Source organism: Heptranchias perlo, chromosome 1 (assembly GCF_035084215.1).
Source record: "Heptranchias perlo isolate sHepPer1 chromosome 1, sHepPer1.hap1, whole genome shotgun sequence".
Taxonomy (NCBI): Eukaryota; Metazoa; Chordata; class Chondrichthyes; order Hexanchiformes; family Hexanchidae; genus Heptranchias; species Heptranchias perlo.
The window spans coordinates 180334629-180357626 of NC_090325.1; the positions used below are offsets into that span (position 1 = coordinate 180334629).

At 42.0% G+C, this 22998-nt stretch overlaps 1 protein-coding gene across 2 annotated transcripts in view; it reads right to left on the minus strand.

Moving 5' to 3' along the window:
• The window catches only part of man2b2 (mannosidase, alpha, class 2B, member 2), a 69635-nt gene that overhangs the window by 33886 nt on the left and 12751 nt on the right, over positions 1–22998 (minus strand). For both annotated transcript variants that reach the window (XM_067994328.1, XM_067994327.1), the window contains exons 5-12: positions 19745–19860; positions 17323–17500; positions 15826–16024; positions 12762–12952; positions 7583–7769; positions 4644–4771; positions 1743–2035; positions 492–683 (exon numbers count right to left, since the gene is read on the minus strand). In XM_067994328.1, coding sequence (XP_067850429.1) covers positions 492–683; positions 1743–2035; positions 4644–4771; positions 7583–7769; positions 12762–12952; positions 15826–16024; positions 17323–17500; positions 19745–19860 — 1484 coding nt within the window. The remainder of the gene's footprint in view (positions 1–491; positions 684–1742; positions 2036–4643; positions 4772–7582; positions 7770–12761; positions 12953–15825; positions 16025–17322; positions 17501–19744; positions 19861–22998) is intronic.

Here is a 22998-nt window from a genome sequence, read left to right on the forward strand (position 1 = left end):
ATTGTGGGTTCAAGCCCCATTGGAGTACAGAATCCAAGGTAACACTTCAGTCTATGATGTGGAGATGCCGGTGATGGACTGGGGTGGACAAATGTAAGGAATCTTACAACACCAGGTTATAGTCCAACAATTTTATTTTAAAATAAAATTGTTGGACTATAACCTGGTGTTGTAAGATTCCTTACACTTCAGTGTAGTACTGAGGGAATGCTGTTTTATTGGAAATGTTCTCTTTTGGATGTGACGTTAAACTGGGGACCAGTCTGCCTTCCCAGGTGGATGTAAAAGATCCCATGGTACTATTTGAAGAGGAGCAATGGAGTTCTCCTGGCTAAGACTTATCCCCCAACAAACACCATTAAAAAACAGATTATTTGTATACAAAGGCAAGTTCGTTCTTTCATTTTTACTTTCCCATACTACGGCATCCCAATTTTATTGGGGATTCAGTGCACAAGGTGCTTAACATGTTACATTTTGATGTACATTACCTGTAGAAGTACTGCCTGATTTCAGTTACTAGTTTTCCTGTAACTATTTCCATACCAATTGATTTCGAAACTGGCAGCGCTGAGCCATTTGGTGTGAATATGTAATTGTCAGAGATTGGGCCCTGTCCAATATCTCCATTCGCGTGGTACTCCAAGAATTCCTGCTTTATCTTGACAGTCTTCTGGGAGGATCTGCCATTTTACAACAGGGAGCAATTATTATTTTGACAAAATTGGGTGATCAAATACAACAAGGATTTCTGAATTCCTAATGTACCCTTTCTCAAGAAGATTTCCAATCATGCATTTTACAAGAGCAAGGCACAAAATGGCAAGATCGAAATTGAACCTCAACATTCAATATGAATTAAGGACATATTTTAATGTGTTTATGTGGATTTCTCCATTGAGAAATGAACTACATTCAAACCAGGTCATAGCAGAAGTTTCAGTATAATCAGAAAGGCTCATAGTGGCAGTTTCAGTGTTAATTCCTCCTAAGCAAATAACTTATTTTCCACAAAATGCTATTTGCTAATCTAGAGAATTCATTTTAAAGACATAAATTGGTAGAGGAAAAACAAGCAAGAATATATTACTGTGACTAAGAACGTTTCTGCATGCTACCTCAATGGTTCAGCTAAAGTAGTGAGTAGATGAACCATGTAGACCAGGAAGGCAGTATGCTTAATATTTGATCTGTGCTGAATTAGCTTGTCTCAGCCAGGCCAGCAATAAAGAGCACTGAAATTGTGGAGAATGGTCACTTGAGTGAGATTCTGGAGGACACCTGCCACAGCATGGAGTCCACACCTCCACAAAAGGGAGGCAGAAAAAGGAACAAAAAAAAAGTTTTTAGAACCGGATAATGAGTCATAATTTCTGTTGAGCACTGCATTGCTTTGAAAAATGTATCATGAAAATAGGTTTTGCACCGTGTGGGTGTAATGGTGTTACCGAAGTTATTCCCTACACAGAACGTAAACTATCAATTGTACAATAGCTCTACCTTTATCAATTACATAAGTCAGGTTTACAAGTGTCCATGAAAAACCTATATTAACTGTCTTTAATATTATCCCATTTTAGAAGAATCTAGAAGAGCCCTTTAAAAAAAAAAGTTCCATTATCACTTACCAAATCGGTTTCTGAATTACATTGCTATTCTAAAGCTTACTAGAGTTTAAATGAAGCAAGCCTGTTTTTTCCTTAAGCTTGGCTTGTATTGGAACCATTTATCATGCTTCTCACCTGTCGGTGATGCTGTGCAGCAAGTTAGTGTCCTCATTCAGCATCAATAAATAGCAGTCATTCATCAACGGAAGTAGTCTATGCCCTCGATTTTTCGATTTGCTCACTAACTTTCTGTCAAAAGTAATCACTCTCCCTCTATGCGAGTTTTGATTTTTTGAGCACTGACCATCTGATTCCTTGGTGCAAGTTGATTGTTTTGTTTTTACTAGGTACCTACGGAAGCCGAGGGCATTTAGCCTTACAAGAACATATAGGTCAAAAGTGCTGTTAGAATCCGCAGAATTCTGGATCTACAACAGAAAATTAAAATTGTATTGCTTTAATATTATTTCACCATGTGCACTTAACAGAAGAATGTTCATTTTATTACAGAACTACAAAATTACTCACTGATTCACCGGAAGGTATTATTATTTTTACTGGAACTTAAAAATATATTTACTTGCCAAGAAGCTTTATCTCTTGTAATTTATCTCCTCTATTCAGATTGCCTGACCTTACCAGTTTACTGCTGAGAGGACAAGCACACGGCATGCTCCCAGGCTACCTCCATATTACCTGTACCCAGCTTCCAGGAAGCACCAGGTGTGATTCTCCTTTCTGATTTTTCCTTTCCACACACTCAGCTTGGCTCAGATCTGAATGGAGCAGAGACATACAATGGCCTAGAAATTGGGCTGCGACCATTTTCGGGCGTGCGGGGGGGCAGGGGGGGCAGTTCGCGCCACCTGCGCCTGAATGGTGAGGCCCGAGACACTCCTGAAATTGGGCCTCGAGCCTCAAGAGCACCCCAGTGAAGAGGACTCTTCAGTTTGGGTCATTACTAGCGCCACAGTAGCCCTCAGGTAAGCGTAGTCAGGGATCGGGGAATCGCAGGGCTTGGCGGCATGGATCGCAGCAGTCGGGTCGGAGGCAAAGTGGAGATCGGGGCTGAGGATCGGATCAGGAGTAGCGTCCAACGACACTGGGGGGGGGGGGGGGAAAGAGATGCCAGGAACAGCGATCAGGTCCTTTAATGTGAGGTTGGGCGGAGCTTCCGGCTCAACATTCAGGTAAGTTACTTACCTTTTCTCTTGCACTCGATCCCTAAGGCTGGTTTCCCCGAGTGCAGCCTCAGGGCAAACCAATCTTACAGAAGGGGGCCACAAACAGGCGTTAGGCCCCTTATTTGCATATGCAAAGGGCTTAACGCCTGCTTCAGGTATGGGTAACGGACGCCTCTTGTTTGTCATTACCCAATATGGCGGAGGCTGCACTTCCGGCCGGAAATGTTCTCGCGCATCCTGCCCACCATATTGGGGCCTTAGTAGTCCGAGAAGCGTCCGAAAATGCGCAGACCAATTTCTAGGCCAGTGTCCACTTACATAAAGTTATTATGGAGAAACCAGTATGTTGTTCACCAGTTTGTAAGCCAGTTACTGAATTAAGCGAAGAGATGGAAGAGTGTGGTTTAGCCAACACTTAGTTTAAACAATAAAATTGAAAGACATATCTTGGAAAACAGTTGCTAAACATTGATTGTGGGAGACATTAGTTGTTTTAATTTTCTAGACTTTAGATTTTTTAGTTTCATGTATTCATTCCACCAGAGGAATAATCCATGCTCCCAAGGGGACCCTCACCCTCTGGGAGTACATATTGGAAATTTGGGTGTGCGCAATGCATTATTTTCCAACCATTTTAATCAGCAATAGGAAAATCATAGATAGCATGCCCCTGACTCGAGAACATGATAATAATTATAAAATGTAAGGCACTATTAATATCTACATGGATGGATGACATAGCTATGAAGCAATAATGAGACACAGAAACTGTAGATATTAAAGATATAAGCCTTGATTTTAGCCCCGAAAGCCAAGGGAACCAATAACCTGTACCAAAATTTTCATTATTTTCTAAAAATAAGCAAATCCTGCAGGATCGCAGGATCATCACTATTATTCCATCCAACACTTAACTTCTTACTAGTTTGAGTTCTAAGCCAGTAAGCCACTGAATTTCAGCTCTCAACCTTTTTATGATATACTTTATGCACTGTATAATAAAACATGCTCAGATCTCAAGAACTATATTATAATGAAGGTAAAATATTAAAAGGAGCAAAGAATGAGCTTGCATTTATATAGCACTTTTCACATCCACAGGACATCCCAAAGCTCCTTACAACCAATGAATTACTTCTGTAGTGTAGTTATTGTTTTGTAGGCAAACATGGCACCCAATGTGCACACAGCAATGTCATATTGATAGCAATGAAATAAATGACCAGTTAATCTGTTTTTGACGGTGTTGGTTGAGAGCTAAATATTGGCCGGGACACCAGGAGAACTCCCTTGCTCTTCTTCAAATAGTGCGGTGGGATCTTTTATGTCTAACTAAGCATGCAGATCGCCTCAGTTTAACATCTAATCCAAAAGACGGCCCCTCCAATAATGCAGTACGCCCTCAGCCTAGATTATGTGTTAAAGCCTTGGAGTTGGGCTTGAACACACAATCTTCTGACTCAGCAGTGAGAGTGCTATCACTGTGCCAAGGCTGATACAAGAAACATTTTTGCATGACATGAATGCTAAACAAAGGTGGTGTTTTCTGGGATCATGAAGAGGAAAAAATCATCGAATTATAGAAAGGTTACAGCACGGAAGGAGGTCATTCGGCCCATCGAGTCTACACCAGCTCTGTGCAAGAGCAATCCAGCTAGTTCCGCTCCCCCGCCCTTTCCCCGTATGTAGTCTATGATACAATATTACGTAAAAAAACAATTTCTAATGCAGTTCTTTTTCAGGTTTTACACTGCAAAAATTTGCACCAATTTTATCATAGACTTTGCCTAATGAAAACATTACCTATTGGATTCATTTGTCAATATTATCAACAAAAATACAAGTCAGATACCTGTGATGGTACAGCGTTTCCTGCATCGTCATACACACTGACTACTGAATAAGCAACAGAGACGTTAATAACAGTAGTGATGTTCCATCCAAGAGGGTTGTACACAGTGATCTGTAAAGAATCATCCTCTTTCAAAGAGGAAAAAATAGAAACAGTCTGACATTCAAGACAAGTGTGAACATGCATATTTACACATGTCGTTCTATACTGATGAAATGTTATATAATTAATAATCAACAATTGATTACACAAATTTACAAAATGATCAAAAGAAAATCAAGAGAAAATCTTAAAGTAATCATGTTCACAAAAGGTCCATTCCCCAAAGTATGGAATCAGTCACCCAAAAATTATGACAAGAAAGGTGCAGTGCACTGAACCTGTCACCATAAACCCATTAGAGTAAAAATTTACAAAAATGTTTTTGCTAAGCTTTCAAATGTGTGCTCCTGAAGTAATGCTTTGCTTTGCTGAAATTAGGGTTAAATAAACAATGGCTCATCAATTCATGACCTTACTAATCATTTAAGTGAAGTCACATGATTAAGGAGGGCAATCAAAAATTTCCATAGGCTAGTTTATAAAACACAGAAATTTTTTGTAAGCAAGTAGTAAGTCTGTCAAAATCTGTGGAGAGAAAAGACAGGTTAACGTTTTGGGCACAACCTCCCCTTCTTCCAAGGTTTTGAAGGGTCCTGCTCATAAGAACATAAGAAATAGGAGCAGGAATAGGCCATGCAGCCCCTCTAGCCTGCTCCGCCATTCAATCAGATCATGTCTGATCTTCAACCTCAACTCCACTTTCCTGCCCGATCCCCATATCCCTTGATTCCAAAAATGTATCTATCTCATCCTTGAATATACTCAACGACTCAGCATCCACAGCCCTCTGGGGTAGAGAATTCCAAAAATTCACAACCCTCCGAGTGAAGAAATTCCTCATCTCAAATGGCCGTCCCCTTATCCTGCGACTATGCCCTCTAGTTCTAGACTCTCCAGCCAGGGGAAACAACCTCTCAGCCTCCACCTTGTCAAGCCCCCTCAGAATCTTGAGATCACCTCTCATTCTTCTAAACTCCAGAGAGTATAGGCCCATTCTACTCAATCTCTCCTCAAAGGACAACCCTCTCATCCCAGGAATTAATCTAGTGAACCTTTGTTGCCCCGCCTCCAAGGTAAGTATATCGTTCCTTAGATAAGGAGACCAAAACTGTACACAGTACTCCAGGTGAGGTCTTACCAAAGCCCTGTATAATTGTAGTAAAACTTCCTTACTCTTGTACTCCAACACCCTTGCAATAAAGGCCAACATGCCATTTGTCTTCCTAATTGCTTGCTGTACCTGCATGCTAACTTTTTGTGTTTCTTGTACGAGAACACCCAAGTGTCTCTGGACACCAACATTTAATAGTTTCTCACCATTTAAAAAATCTCCTGCTTTTCTATTCTTCCCACCAAAGTGAATGCTCGAAACATCAACCTCCCTTTCTCTCCAAAGATGCTGATGAACCTGCTGTATGTTTTCAAACCTTTTCTATTTTGTTTCCAGATCTCCAGCATTTGTAGTTTTTTATTTCCATAGACCAGTTTTATTACTCTCAGATAATTGTAACTCATAAAATGGATCATTTTAACATTGGGGAAAGTGTACTGAAAACGTGCAATAACTGTCTCGAAACAGGATTTCAAACCTTTTAAATACTGTCCCCATATCTTTTAAGGATAAAAACATCAACACGTGCAATTTATTTTAATGACTATTACAATGCATTTAAAATATTTCCTTTTAGTTTAAGCTTGTGTTTGTACATGCATACACAAACCATTCTTTAGTACTCAACCGAATTCAATTTTTCTTTTATTTTTGTTACATTTGTTTATTTTTTTTAAACCAATTTGGCTTCTTTCAGTCCCAAACTATTGAGTCCCTTTAAATTTTCATTCAGTCAACAAGGCAATAGGTTTCAAGGCACAGACTTCTCCACAGCCATTTTATTAGTCGAAGAGTTGACGTTTTTTTTAGGGTGGATTGATTTGATCAGGATTCAGATTAATTTTGTGGTATTGCATCAAGCTTCAGACATAAATAGACACCCAATGGAAACTTTTGTGTAATTACCACAAGATTTTAAAATCTTACCTACAATTGCTCTAATGGGCAGCTTCATGTTGTCAAGCAACTTTTTTTTGAAAAAGTGAAAACCTATATTTAGATACAGATTTGCTAATACATGTCTCTCATGTACATTCCATTAACTACTCGTTACCAGGACCATTGAAATATCACAGTTAGGTTTCAACCCAGAAAATCATGCTGCACCCTGCCAAAAATCAACATGCTTCACTCTCTGGCTCACCTCTCACCACCATTCCTACCTATGCTGCTACTACTACAGGGGATCAAACTGTGCTTCACTTTATAGGCAGGAATCTGATCTTGTCATTTAAGAGAAGAGTGCTAGTGGGTTGGGGGAAGGGAGGGGAGAGGTGGAGTGCCAACATGGACAGTGGGAAAGGGAGAAGCTGGGGGGGGGGTGTTGAAGAGCCACTATGAACTGAGAATAGAGGAAGGATAAATAAATAATTTTAAAACAATTTTAATATGCAATAAAACTATTTAACAGTCAGAATTAGCAACAGAGAGTACCAAAACGTATCCACTGAAGCCCAGAATCTCCATCGCAAAGGACGAGGAAATCGCTGCAATTTTTTGTCACAATCTTTCAGTATTTTCCAATAGCCCTGCTCGTGACCAGGTCATAAAAGATTGTTAATGTCTATTTGTCTTACTGTGTCCGTGAACTTGAATTTTTAAAAAATGACTGCTTTTATTGTCAACTTACTTGGTGTACCTGTTCATGCATTCTGCCCAGTTAACAATAAACAGTGTAAGCACCATTCAAGAAGACTTGGCAACTTGTTTAAGAAAATATCTGTACCTGTACTTCTGGTGTCTTGACTATAGGAAAGGGGAAAATTAAACTTATCCTTTCCAGTTTTCAGGGTTTCTTGAAATATGGTGGCCATTACTGATTTCACAGCCCACATTCCTCGTAATAGGTGATCCATGTACATATCTCTCACTTTGGGAGATTCCGTCCCAGTTACGGCATCATGATGTTGTACCTAGTACAAAAATGTTGACATATTCATAAAGATGAAACTGAAATACACTGGGTGCTAAATTGAGCCGTACAGCGCCCGTTGTTTCGGCGCTACACGGCCTCTCTGACATCCAAGATGGCGTCTTGGTTTAGGAGCTAGCGCATCTGCAAATACCGAACGCTGGAAGCACGTAAAGTAGGGAGAAAATGCATGCAATCGGTGTGCAACGCTGATTTAAAGTGATAGACACCATTTTGGATCTTAACGCTCAACTCAACGCACAGTCTTAACCCCGACCATCTGTGCATGTCGTATAGTGCTGGGAGGACACTCCACCATCACAATGTAAAAGGGGCCATGCAGGTGTTGCAGGTTAGTTGCTGGATTATTGCTTCTGGCTGCTGGTGGAGTAGGAAGTGTTTTTTGAAGCTCCTTAAACTTACTGAGAGTTCCTAGAATACATTTGAGAATGCTTTGACAGGTACTGCCTTACGGTTCGGAAAGTTAAAACCGTGGTTGAACAACATTCCTGGCAACCATGGGCAGTCTGCTAGGGTTCCCGCTGGGCATTGAGCATGACTGGGAGCATACAGAGAGGCCAAGCACAGCAGGTCAATCTGCGAGGAGACGGAGGACGAGGAGGCGCAGGGCACTGAGCAGGAGGCCCTACTCAATGAGGGCCTTCCAAGACCAATTCTCTTACTTCAACATGACCAAGGAGGATTGCATCAGATGCCCGAGACTCACTAAGGAAGCCGTGATCGAGATCCGTCAACTGGTGCGGCCACAACTGCAGCCTCAGAGCAGGGTGAGGACAGCATTGCCTGTGGCTGTGAAGGTCACCGTGGCACTGAATTTCTACGGTTCAGGAGCATTTCAGGCCTCTGCTGGCGACATGTGCAACATCTCGCAGTATGCAGTGCACTGCTGCATAAGGGAAGTCACAGACGGACTGTACCAGATGGGGAAAGGTTCATCACCTTCCGTCTCGACACAGACAAGCAGAACGAGCGAGCACGGGGGTTCGCCCGCATTGCTGGCTTCCCCATGGTGCAGAGTGCCATGGACTGCACACATATCGCCCTGCGTGCCCCGCATATCAACTCGGCTGTCTTCATCAACTGAAAGAGCTTCCACTCCCTCAACGTGCAGCTGGTGTGCGATCACACGCATCGAATCATGGAGGTCGATGCCCGCTACCCTGGGAGCAGTCACGACGCCTTTGTCATGCGGCAGTCCAATGTGCCAGCTATCTTTCATCCGACTCAGCAAGTCAAAGGCTGGCTACTGGGCGACAAGGGCTATCCCCTCACGCCGTGGCTCATGACACCGGTCAGAAGCCCATACACATGTGCACAGCAGGCCTGTAATGAGAGCCATGCTGCAACACGCAACATCATGGAACACACCATAGGCCTCCTCAAACAACACTTCTGCTGCCTAGACCGGTCTGGAGGAGCCCTGCAGTACTCCCCTGAGCGGGTGGGCAGATTTGTGGTGGTCTGCTGCATGCTGCACAACCTCGCCATCATGAGGGACCAGCCTTTGCCACCAATGATTGGAGAAGATCCTGAGCCAGAGGTGCAGGAGGAAGAGGCTGAGGAGGAGGTGGAGGAGCGACAAGTGTAAGTGGACGAAGACGCAAGGGTGCGCCAAGTTGGAGCTGGACTCCTCCATGCCCCTTCTCATTGTGCGCAGGCTTTCCAGTGCCCCAAGCATTTGGTGGTGTACGCCCATCAGCCATCTTCTGTAGCCTGGCCCATTGAAGTCCTCATCTGACTCCTCTGCAGCAGAATTAGTGAGCGACCTCGCCCTCCGGTGAGCTGGCACCTGTGGTATCCATTCCCCCCACCCCGTCTCCTGCACATTTGTGCTCGGTGTCTCATCACGGGAAGACCCCTCCTCTAACATAGCCTCTAAAGGACGCGCAGTGTCAGTCTCTGAGCTGATGGAAGCAAGTGTCAGATCGAGTGACGGTGTGGCTTTAGTGTCCCCCTCCCCCTCCTCCTCCTCCTCAAACAGTGCCGCCACATGTTCGTGGGTATCTGCAATGACAAAGGGAAACAGGTTCAGTTGTGGAGCGCATCTGCAGTACGTGAGGTAGAAAAGATTATGGGAGGAGGGAGATGTGGAAAAGGAGAAGGAGCATCAGATATACAGAGACCCCTTCATCAGGACCTCCTGCGTAGCATGTTGTTACAGCTGCAGCGACGGCCCATCCAACAATCCAAAGCACTGTCTCCTCTGGTGGGGGGGGGGGGGGGGGGTGAGGAACGTGTGAGCGCACCCGTCCACCCTCAAGTTCCTCCTGCTGCCGGCTGTTATACGCCATCATCTGCAAGACAGAAGACAGTGTGTCAATGAGTATCTGCAAGATGTGCGGGTGATGTGCCTGTCGTGGTCGAATAGCTGCCAGTTTGTGTGACCTGTGAGTGGTGGTTGCGTGGCCTGCAAATATGGTACTATGTGCGGGTGAGATGCAGCATGCCGAGTGCAGCATTGAGTATGGATGGGCAGTGTTTGTTGGTGGGTGGGTGATGGGGAGCAGTGGTGCAGTTGGTAGGATATGCCACTTGGCACTTGCATTCACATACCTTGACCATTCATGTCAAATCTTTGAACTTCATTCGGCACTGCACCCACGCGCGTGGTGCAATTCTCCTGGCGTTGACTTCCTGTGCCACAGCCTGCCAACACCTGCGGAGCTGCAGCCTGGAGGGTCCCCTGTCACCCTGCGGGTACATGTTGGCCCTCCTTTTGTCCACCCCTTCCACCAGGGCCTCCAGTGCATCATCGGAGAAGCGTGGTGCCCTCTTTTGTGCCGATCCTGCTATCCTCACGGCTATTTTTCCCTTCTCCAAGTGAACTGTGTACCTGCCATTTGAAATGTGCACCTGCACCTTTAAGGGGTTGCAGGCTGCTGATGACCTGCACTGTGCACACCCCATTTCCAACTTCCTCATTTTCTGTACGGGTAGCGTTGGCTGCACGGAGATATCATGGTAAGTAGCACACAGCACAAAGTTTTTTTTTATTCGTTCACGGGATGTGGGCGTCGCTGGTGAGGCCAGCATTTATTGCCCATCCCTAATTGTCCTCGAGAAGGTGGTGGTGAGCCGCCTTCTTGAACCGCTGCAGTCCGTGCGGTGAAGGTTCTCCCACAGTGCTGTTAGGAAGGGAGTTCCAGGATTTTGACCCAGCGACGATGAAGGAACGGCAATATATTTCCAAGTCGGGATGGTGTATGACTTGGAGGGGAATGTGCAGGTGGTGGTGTTCACATGTGCCTGCTGCTCTTGTCCTTCTAGGTGGTAGAGGTCGCAGTTTTGGGAGGTGCTGTCGAAGAAGCCTTGGTGAGTTGCTGCAGTGCATCCTGTGGATGGTGCACACTGCAGCCACAGTGCGCCGGTGGTGAAGGGAGTGAATGTTTAGGGTGCTGGATGGGGTATCAATCAAGCGGGCTGATTTGTCCTGGATGGTGTCGAGCTTCTTGATTGTTGTTGGAGCTGCACTCATCCAGGCAAGTGGAGAGTATTCCATCACACTCCTGACGTGTGCCTTGTAGATAGTAGAAAGGCTTTGGGGAGTCAGGAGGTGAGTCACTCGCTGCAGAATACCCAGCCTCCGACCTGCTCTTGTAGTCACAGTATTTATATAGATAGTCCAGTTAAGTTTCTGGTCAATGGTGACCCCCAGGATGTTGATGGTGGGGGATTCGGCGATGGTAATGCCGTTGAATGTCAAGGGGAGGTGGTTAGACTCTCTCTTGTTGGAGATGGTCATTGCCTGGCACTTGTCTGGCGCGAATGTTACTTTGTTCACAGTTCCATCAGGCACAGAGTACTAGCACATCACGCTACCCCGACCTGAAAACAGCCCTTATCAAAATTTTCCCCCAGGGTGTAAAGAATATAAATTGAAACTATTAAAATTTTCCATTTCATTTTATTTCATGATATTAGATCATTCAGTGGAGCTAATCCTACCATTTAGCACTCCCAGTGCAAAGCATTGCACGATGGGAGCGCATATCAGGAATTGGGGTACAGAAGTCAGCACGCCCAAATCACAACCTGCTAGATTCTCCATCCGTTGGATGACAAATATTTGCACTGCGAATCGGCACCATTACCCTCATTAAAAGCTTTCAGTGGAAATGCTAACTTTTTTAATTCTCCCAATGTTTCGTGGTTCCTATGTTTACTGAGTGATTATTTTTTCAAATGCATTATGAAATTAGTCTCCACTTGTATAACGGAGTACCCTACTGATTGATTAACTTACCATGCTCAATAAACACATATGAATTCTGTACAGCTAGGACAATAAATGCAGTGATCAGTTTTTAAAAAATTGATTATCTAGGATTATAAGAATGAGTGCTAACAAATTGTAGGATTACCCTTGCAAGCCAAATCGTGAACATTTTAACTTCACTGTTGCTTACTTGAAAAAAACACATACAAGTTAGTGCATTTTCTGGAAATTCACTCTTATTAATGATGGTAACACAGTCGTGTAAGTACACATGACACAAGTCATTTGAATCTCAATTTGATTAGCACCTGGTAATTAGCTAAGTATCCATTATCTTCTCTGTTATAATTTGACTGCATCTACACTAGATAATAACAGTAGCTCTGTGAAAACAGGCTACTGTACCAGATACATGGCATCAAAATACAATTTGCTCTGTATTATTCCATAGCTCTACTTCTTGGGAGTACAGACACAGTTCATGGAGTGTTCTGCATTCGTCATGAATTTTACAGTGTTTCTCCCCCCAAGCAATTTTCACCATCACTGAACGTCCCACATTGTTTCTATTAGCCTCTTTTTGTAAAAATGCTATGCATTTTGGTCATATTTGATATTGCTCCTTTAAAAAATATACTATTTGTCATAATTTTGACCAGCTTTTTCAAAACAGTATGAGTACAATTTGGAATATTTCTTCGCTTTATACCTTACTCGAAAATTTAGTTGATCAGCAAGGTGCCTGAAAGTCCTCACCTCCGATACTGCCCATCTCAGCTGCTGAATTTGTTTTATAGCCCAAAGTTTGTCCATAGATCCTGATGGGTATCTTAAGAGGTACAACGTGAAAAGAGATTCACAGGCATAGAGGAAAGAATTTGCTCTCCGTGCCATTCCTTTAAGTATATTCCGAGAGGCATAAAATCCAGTCCAGGCTTGAAATGGCTCTGGATATATACAGAGGTAAAATATAAATCAGCATCATCTGTTGCCAATAAAGAATTTAAATTTCCTTTCTTCTGTATAGTTGCAATTTAAAATATAAAACAGAGTTCAGCAATAAAGATATCTGTATCATTTACAATTTTTTTTGAAAGAACAAAATCGGTACTTATGAAACATGAATGGTAGAGTGTTTGAGCTCCAACACATTGTACTAGGCAAAAGGGTCCTGGTCTCAGCAATACCATGTGGCATCAGTGAGTGGAAGCCACCCAGTTGCTCACAGGAACAAAGAGAGAGAGCCGGAAAATAATATGCAATATGTTTAACTCAAGATAAAATTCACGTGTTTCACAAACTGAAGCATTGTAGTCAATCTGATTACAGTTGTCTTGTTGCCTAGTTAGTGATGGTGGTTCGACTCAAGCCAAATCTGTTGGTCTTTTCTGTTCCATAATCGCTTATAACTGGGAACAGAGGTAGCAACTCCAGTCTGGCTCCATCTTTGTTCACATGGTATACACGGTCATAGGATTAAACAAAGAGCTCTTCTTCCCAGGCCAATGCTATTTTAACCAAAAATTCAATGACCAGCGTGGCAAAGGTTTCTACATCCACCTGCTATTCTTCCATCGATCCTAGAGATTGCACATTAGTTAGATTTACTGCATTTAAAAAAAAATTGCACCACACGTGAGTGACAGTGTTACTAATGATTCTTGCTCCCTCCTTATGTGCAAGCACCTGGCTTCCACTCTGCACTGTCTGAGTAACACAGACGATAATAGTAACTCGATCAATGAACTAGAAGAGAGTAAGAACATTTACCATTTTAAAAGGGGGAATTGTTAAGGGATTCTGTAATTAAGCTGGACAATTTGACCTGGCATTGGTGAAATGGAGCACCAAAAGGTCTGAAACCATGCCTCAATTTTGGGTACTAACCTTTCTGGGCATAGAGCATGACACACTCAGACCTTCAAATACCCTGAAAGCTCATTACCGCAAGCAGATGGATATTTAAAATGTGAGCATCACCATCAATATCCTTCTAAAAGAAAACTGAAAAGCATTTTTTTTTTTGCAATTCATTACCTCAGATTAAATGTTTGAACATCGATTTCTATTGACCTCATTGAGGAAATTAGTCAGGAGGAGTTACCAAGCTGAACAATATGATCAATCAGGAATTATCAATCGTTATTAATCCAAATGAAAACTAAAACTATGCATGTTAATTCAACCTCCTCACAGTCGGAAACCCCCCACCCACCCGCAAATGTTCTGCATGCCATATACAACACAAAGATTGCAAAATAACCAGTTCTTTACACAGATGACAATAGCACTCTTCCCCCCCATTTCAGTACAATGGTTTTGCTGAGCAAAGCATTCACTCCTCCACTTCATGACATTCAGGCATACCTATAACATCTCTCTTCAAATTACTAAACAAAAACCTTCCTAATTTTGTACGGTTAGAGATTACTTCCCATTAGTTTAATAAATAAAAAATGATACTACAGCCTCTGGTTAGTTTTGCAATGTGCTTGAAGAACCTATCTATCTACAAATATCTCAAATGTACCAAGTACGGAGCAGTTAGCAGCACAATTTTTAAAATTCTGACCCTGTTATTACCAATTGTTGATGCATAAAGCACACAATGGCTCCCTCTGCAGGAACTGGCAAGGTACAGCACTGGCATCACATTCAACAGCAGAATGCCGGGAAAGTCTCACTCAAAGCAAAATAAAGCATGATGTGGAGATGCCGGTGATGGACTGGGGTTGACAATTGTAAACAATTTTACAACACCAAGTTATAGTCCAGCAATTTTATTTTAAATTCACAAGCTTTCGGAGGCTTCCCCCTTCGTCAGGTGAACGATGTGAAATATCGTTCACCTGACGAAGGGGGAAGCCTCCGAAAGCTTGTGAATTTAAAATAAAATTGCTGGACTATAACTTGGTGTTGTAAAATTGTTTACAAAATAAAGCAGAGGAGGCTCTTCGTTCCAGGTCTCCTTGCAAGTGTTTACAGACAACAGATCAGCACAGCTTTTCTGGATTGATCCACGGACACATACGCCTGAATAACAAATGATCCATATCGCTGCCTCGAGTATTTTTCCAACGTATGACCATTTAGGACAGAGATTTTGCCCAATATACAGAATATTTTGTTAGCTCTCTTAAAAAGGCCCTTTAAGTGTTTGAAATATTAGGATGGATTTAAAACAACGAAGATAATTTGCTGCTCATACTTCATTTTCTCAAGCATTTTAGAGCTCTAAATTAGTTAAAAAAGACATTTTTAAAATTGGAATGGCAGTTTTAATTTTTAAATGTGCTATTGCATACAGTGATTGCAAATGGATCCATCAGATCAATGCAGATGAATTTTGCCACCTGTAAACATAGGTACGGTATGCTAGCTGTGGAGGGAGGAGGAGGAGGGGGGAGGGGAGGCAATGGCCTCCTTGTTCACATCAGATAGTTTTTAAAAACGGTCATCATTGAGAAGTTTGAATGTTCAGAGACCAGTGGCCACTGATGCAGGAGTGAACCATATAAAATACAAAAAAGCAAACAGGACTGAGAATAGGGGCAATTGAATTGAACAGATAAAAAAATATTCAAAGTGACAAGACTTGTAAGAGGAACAACATCTCACCAAAGGCATCACCCATTTATACTACTTAAACCAGCTGCTAAGAAGCCTCTATTAGGTCATTAGTAGATTCAATATTTTTTGGACCCTCAACTATAGCAAGAGCTTTTACAAATCTGCACAAAACTGGCCTATTTCCTTCAAAATTAAAACAAAGTAATGTGTGCTCCAATAAAGATGATTTTTTTTGTTTCCCTTTCATTACCTGAGGAGTAAGGGAGAAAGTCCTGGTTGTTTCGGATGTCCCAAGTCAGGTTTGCATTGTGAACAGCCTGAATATATTCACTCAGTGTAGCGTATTGCACTGTAACTCCAAATTCATCTCTATGTTGGTTAATATATTCCATCAATGGATCCATGTTCTCAAACTGCACAGAGGCATTGAAGAACTGCTTATCACAGCCCTGCAGGCAAACAATAAAGAGGTACAAATAAAAGGGAAAAATAGGTTACACACAAACTGGCAACACCATTTTATGGAACACCTTCTGGTGCTCCTCAGACAGACAGACATCTGAGAATGCTTTACAAACCAATGAACAAAAAGAGTGGGCACTATGCATGAGGAAGAAAAGGGAAGAGGGGAATTAGTGGGGGCGAGAAGCTAAAATACAATCAAAAAGAAAGGTCTATAGGGAATATTTGAAAGTTGGGAAGTGAGTGGTAAGGCAAAGGTGTTGGTGGAGGGGCAGTTTCAGAAGTGAGGCCATAATGGTTGAAGGAACAGCTGCTGATGGCAAAGCAGAGAACAAGAAGTAAGCCAGTGTCAGAGGGCTGGGAGTGCATGCGAGGATATATAGCTGCAGGAGATTATTAAGATCGGGTGGGACAGGGCCATGGAAGGATTTGAAGGTGAGAACAATGATCTTAAAGTCAATTTACTAGGGCATGGGGAGCCAGTGGAGCTTGGCAAGATGGGTGATGGAAGTACAGTCCTCTGTGTGGGTGTGGACATGGGTCAAGGTATTCTGAACGACTTAGTTTGTAACGGATGAAACCAAGCAGGCCAGCAAGGAATGCACTGTAAAAATTGAACTTTGGGGTAATAAATGTTTTGGTTGTGAAGGAAGAGAGGCACAGGCAGGGGTGGGAAATGTTTTGGTCATGGAAGTGGTCTTGGTAAAAGATGGGATTTAGGGAAAGAATCTGAGCTTGGGCCAAGCAGTACACCAAGGTTCCACACCTCTGGGCTTTAACCGGGGGTGACAATCAGGCCGATTGAAAGGAGTCAATGCTGGAGGCATAAAGGAGTTCACAGGAATCAAAGTAGATTACTTCAGTTTTTCTGACATTTAACTAGAGGAAGTTACGACTCATCAGGTCTTAATGTCAGACACTGATTTAACAAGTCAGTGATTCAAAGTTGAAAATGTCAACATAACTTTACATGAGAATGACTGTGTCAGAAGCTGAAATCAAGAAGCAAGTAGAAAGTAAATAGGGGAAAAATAACTAGTGTGGGATGGAACCTGGAAAAAGTATATTTGGGACAAAGGATTGGCACATTTATACATGAATTATATATATGAAATGAATGCAATTGTTTTTTTTTTTGCTTGTTACAACTTGTTTAATTATACTTTAAACATTACAATGAAATTCCATGAATGACCCACAATGCACATTACTGCATATCAAATACACAAGAATCATTCAACATTTTGAAGCAACAAAAATCTGGTTTATATGTTGCAGCTCTTACCCATGGCCACAGAACCTGACTAGATCTGAACCAGGCTGCTCTCTCTTTGATGTTTGATACCATGGTCTCCGCATAAGCACGAATGGTTTCATTGGTCACTGGGAGACTCATATTAGGGTAAATTCCATCTTTTGGTGGGTCAGGAAAAACAGCAACTCCATTCCAAAAAAAGCCAGATCTAAACAATATTCAAATAGATGATTATATATCCTTGAAGCTGATCTGTAAAATGCTTTTTCCTCTCCTTTACAAGTGAGTGTCCACTGTTTGCAGACTATTTTTCCTTAAGATGCTAAAATAGCCAATGAATATTTCATCCCAGTTATATTGCATAACAATAACTTGCATTTACATAGCGCCTTTAAAGTAGCAAAATGTTACAAGGCGCTTCACAGGAGCATTATCAAACAAAATTTGACACCCAGCCACATAAGGAGATATTAGGACAGGTGACCAAAAGCTTGGTCAAAGAGGTAGGTTTTAAGGAACGTCTTAAAGGGAGAGAGAGGCGGAGAGATTTAGGGAGGGAATTCCAGAGCTTACAGCCTAGGCAGCTGAAGGCACGGCCGCCAATGGTGGAGCGATTAAAATCGGGGATGCATAAGAGGCCAGAATTGGAGGAGCGCAAAGATCTCGGAGGGTTGTATGGCTGGAGGAGGTTACAGAGATAGGCAGGGATAGCCAATGAATATTGCATCTCAGTTATGTTGTGTGCATGGTGTTGGTGTAATCTTGTTTTTCTGCACTGCATGAATGTCAAAAAAGCATTATTAGCTCCTAATTTTGCATAAACCAATAGCTTGAGACCAGTACCAAGTTCAGCCTAAAAAGGCTGTCTTGCATTGCTAGTGCAACCAATGTGCACCAGCAGAGGACATAGCAGTAGATTGGAAACAGGCCAACATGTTGCCCATGTTCAGAAATGGCAACATATCAAAAACAGGCAACATCAATACCATGTAAAATAATAGAATTAATTATTAGATGTTAACTTAAAACATAAGAACATAAGAAATAGGAGCAGGAGTTGGCCATACGGCCCCTCGAGCATGCTCCGCCATTCAATCAGGTCATGGCTGATCTTTGACCTCAACTCCATTTTCCCACCTGATCCCCATATCCCTCGATTCCCTTAGAGTCCAAAAATCTATCCATTTCAGCCTTGAATATATTCAATGACTGAGCATCCACACCCTCTGGGGTAGAGAATTCCAAAGGTTCACAACCTTCTGCATGAAGAAATTCCTCCTCATCTCAGTCTTGAATGGCCGCCCCCTAGTTCTAGACTTGGAAAAGGTAAATCTGGAAAATTACTTGAAACTAAATTGCAAGAGTAGAACAAGGGGACACAGGCTCAAATTAGTAAAAAGCAAATTTACAGGTTACATCAAGAAGTTCTTCTTCACTAAAAGTGGTCAACACTTGGAATGAACTTCCAGATAGGGAAGTGGAAGAAAATACCGTGGGATCCTTTAAGAACCAATTGGATGCTGCAGGGAGGAACTTTAGGAACATTCTGGATGGATGAACAAAGATGGGCCGAATGTTCTCCCTCATCTGTAATTATCTTGTAGTCATAAATAGGTTTTCCTCAAGGTGACAGACACCAGCCAGCAAAAGTAAACATTTTTTTATGTCAGCAGCCACAACTCCCTACTCAGGTATAACAGGGTTCAGATGTAGGGAAAAGTTCCCTCGATACTGATTTTGCTTTCTGTAGTACTGTTACTTTGATCTACAAGCATGTTGCATTATTTCATCTATCAGTGCTGATAATTTATCGTCATGCTTCTGATTTTTCTCCCCTTTCCTTTGATACCAACAGCAGTGCCTCATCCTTTACAGGGATTTAAAAATGAAAGGCCCACCGCTACTACGAACCCTCTACTCGATCTCCCTCATAAAATGATGCTATAACTCTCAGCTGAGTATTGATTTTATTCCCTCTGCAGTACGCAATTTGGATTGTATATTGTATAATTTACACTCAATGGGAAAAAATGAAGTAATAACATTTTGAAATGTATTATTTGTGGGAAATAAGTCAAAAGATCAGTTGACACCGGTCACAATTTGAATGCCCGACAGGCCCATTGTGCAGCCTCAGTGCCATTAGCTGTGCATTCTGTTTTTTAGGCACCCACGTAGACATGGCTTAGCTGTGGTATCCATCTATAACAGTACTGTTGATGCATGTTATTTGCCTAGTGCCTCCCCATAAGCACTGCGAAGAAAAACAAAAGTCAAACCTATGTTGCACTACTCTGACTTGCATGCCGATGCTCCAACGCATAGCAACACACCGCCACACAAGAAACATCATTTCATAACAGAATGCAACATTTAATTACATACTAAAAGTGTTGTGCATCCACCCAATGCTTCCTTATTTGGGTTATTAAAGTGAAAACTATATTATTACCTGTTGGAAAATGGCAGAGAAGAGGGGACACAATAACTGTATTGATCCATGGTGTGAGTGAAGATTTCCTGCTGCTGTGCCAAAGAAGATGATCCTCGCCACACAAACTGGAGCTTCTGTATTGGGGGGGGGTGGGGGGGAAGAGCAGGAAGAGAGAGAGAGAGAGAAAAAAAATCAGAGCCCATCCAGATACATGAACGCCTTCAGAAAAAGAAACAGTTCAGTTTTCTTAAGACGGTGTGTATTCGACTGACTTGCCTCATGATCCGAAATGTTACAAAAAGAGAGACAGATATCTGTGTAATTATTCAGTCTCTCACCATCATACTTTTTGTTGCGCTGCCTTGAGCTTCAGAACTGGTCAGAGACACCTGGGAGCAGATATTTGGGTCTGACGTTCCTGCCCCCTCCTGAGGCATCAAAAGGTTCTGCCCAGTAACAGAATCAACAGAGACAATGGATTGTGGGCAAAATTCCCCATTTGTGAAGTTACTGTCCATTAATAACCTACAGTGACCTGCTCCCAAGCCAGTCCCAATGCCACTCTTGAGTAGTGATTAAGAATACACAGCACTGACCCAGGATAATTCTCGCATTGATTTCCCCTCCCACTTTTGAGGCACCACAACCCCCCCCTCCCCATCATATTTCCCCACAACGCAGCTTAGATCAGTATATTAACTGGGGAAGAAGAGGAGAGATTAAACCCATGTTCTATCACTGCCATTGCATCATGTTGCTGCTGTTTTACTACACCATTTATTTACAGTAAAAATAGTAGCTCCTGGCAAGATTGCATTGTACTGCTGATATCAGCACAATAGTATACATGGAATTATAAGGACAATATATTTGACTTACAGCTACTGGTTTTCTGTTTTAACAGGAAAAATAAATGGAATTGTGGAATGTTATCACTAAACAACCAGTAAAAAAGAAAACATATTTCTTCATAATGAAAATGAATTTGAGTTATTCAGTCACTGCAAACCAATGGGGGTAACAGTCTCTTTGTATAGTATAGGGAAGCCCACTATTTTTTTTGTTGTCATGGGAAAATGGACAAACTTGCAGAATGTGATCCTGGTCAAAAAAAAAAATCCATTTTTAATCACATGGGACTGTGGAATTTGAGTTATTCAATTACTGTAAACAGTAGCCCTGATTATTGTTGCTGTAACCTTTTTGGATATTCCGAATTGTAGATCTATTGGAAACTGCCACAGAATCCTAAAAACAGCCCTACAATTCTTTTTTACCCAACAAACTTCTCTGGAGAGAGAGTCTTAAAACTTAAATAGAAGCATGCTTAAAACTCAGTGAAGATGATTAAGGGCACCATGCAGGGCTATCCAGCTGAATTCACAATTTTCCTGGTGTTTCTCGGGGAAGGGTGACAAATTCAAAGGTTCTAATACTGTAAAGCGCTAGTATCATGTGATATGAATAATTTGCATTATGTAAAAATTCAAATCAACAACAAAATAGACTTAAGATAGTCGCCTGGCTCCAGTAGGTCTAGTTATTGGAAAGTAACCTTTATTCTCAACTTCCAGCATATTTTAATATATTAATTATACCAGGAAGGCATCCTTTGAGAAGTTTGAACAACTCCCTTCTGTAGATCAGTCAGATTGGAAATGTGTCTTTCAGAGCAACTGTTGAACCATTTAGTATGTAACATCAATATTTATTATTTTATGTCTAACCAGAATTTGCTGTGAACTCCAGGAAAATCAAAGGCAAATGAATCGCTTTTGTCTGGCATGGGAGAATGAACCTTGAGAGAGTGTGGAAACAAAAGATGGTCCTGAATTGAACAGGACTAAAAGCTTACACTGGAGATAGTTATATACTGGTGGTAAAAGAAACGCTCTACATTCAATGCTGTTTGGGCACGGTGTAGATTTAAAATGTACTGCTGTCACTGTACCGAAACGTATATTGTTCTGCATGTACTTGCTTAATTTATGTAAGTAAATCCAGTTAGTCAATTCAGAACCTGAGCCTAGCTTCAGTGTGGTGTGCTGATTTTACAGTCTTTGTGAGTGAAAAGTAGCAAAGCACAGAGGGCTCCACTGAGCAAGACTTCTGTGAGTTGTAAAGGATACATGATTTCTGCAGGGGACTGAACGTCAAGAGGCTGTAACTTCTGGTGTGCAGGTGATGAGAGGTCTACTTACAGGATATACAATAAGATCCTTGAAAAAGAGAACAGCCCATTAAAAATACCTTAATCTTCACCACACTGGTGATAGAGAATTGTGCAAGATACATATCCTGTCATAGGAGGCACTTAGTGGATTCCAAAACGAGGAAAGGACAAACCTCAGGGAGCCACGTTTAACTGTTCTTGTGCACCTCCCTGTGCTACAAGTCTGGAAGATCATCCAGCAATGCCCTCCCCATCCCAGATGAGTTGCGATACGGGGATAAAAATTAGAGGGAAATTTCTCACAGCTCAATATCTGATGCTAACAATTCTTGGTGCATTTGTCACAGGATAAGGTCCAACTTAATTCTAACAATTTGTGTGATAAAAATTGCAGGGTAGATTGAGCAACTTTGAGATGCTCACAACACTATAACTGTGATTATAGCGACTGTTTAGAACACAGAATGACATATCAATCCTTCCACCACATTTGTGACAATGTTTAGTAATTCTAAACAGTATTGCTAGATAGGATACATCAGAGGCACAGCACAGTGCCTCACCTGAGGGAAACTAGAATGCAGGAGCATGAACATATTACACCATAGGAACATAGGAACAGGAGTAAGCCCTTCAGCTCCTCGTGCCTGCTCCGCCATTTGATAAGATCATGGTTGATCTGTGATCTAACTCCACATACCCGCCTTTGGCCCATATCCCTTAATACTTTTGGTTGCCAAAAAGCTATCTATCTCAGATTTAAATTTAGCAATTGAGCTAGTATCAATTGCCATTTACGGAAGAGAGTTCCAAACTTCTACTACCCTTTTTGTGTAGAAATGTTTTCTAATCTCGCTCCTGAAAGGTCTGGCTCTAGTTTTTAGACTGTGCCCCCTACTCCTAGAATCCCCAACCAGCGGAAATAGTTTCTCTCTATCCCCCCCTATCCGTTCCCCTTAATATCTTATAAACTTCGATCAGATCACCCCTTAACCTTCGAAACTCCAAAGAATACAACCCCAATTTGTGTAATCTCTCCTCATAACTTAACCCTTGAAGTCCGGGTATCATTCTAGTAAACATACGCTGCACTCCCTCC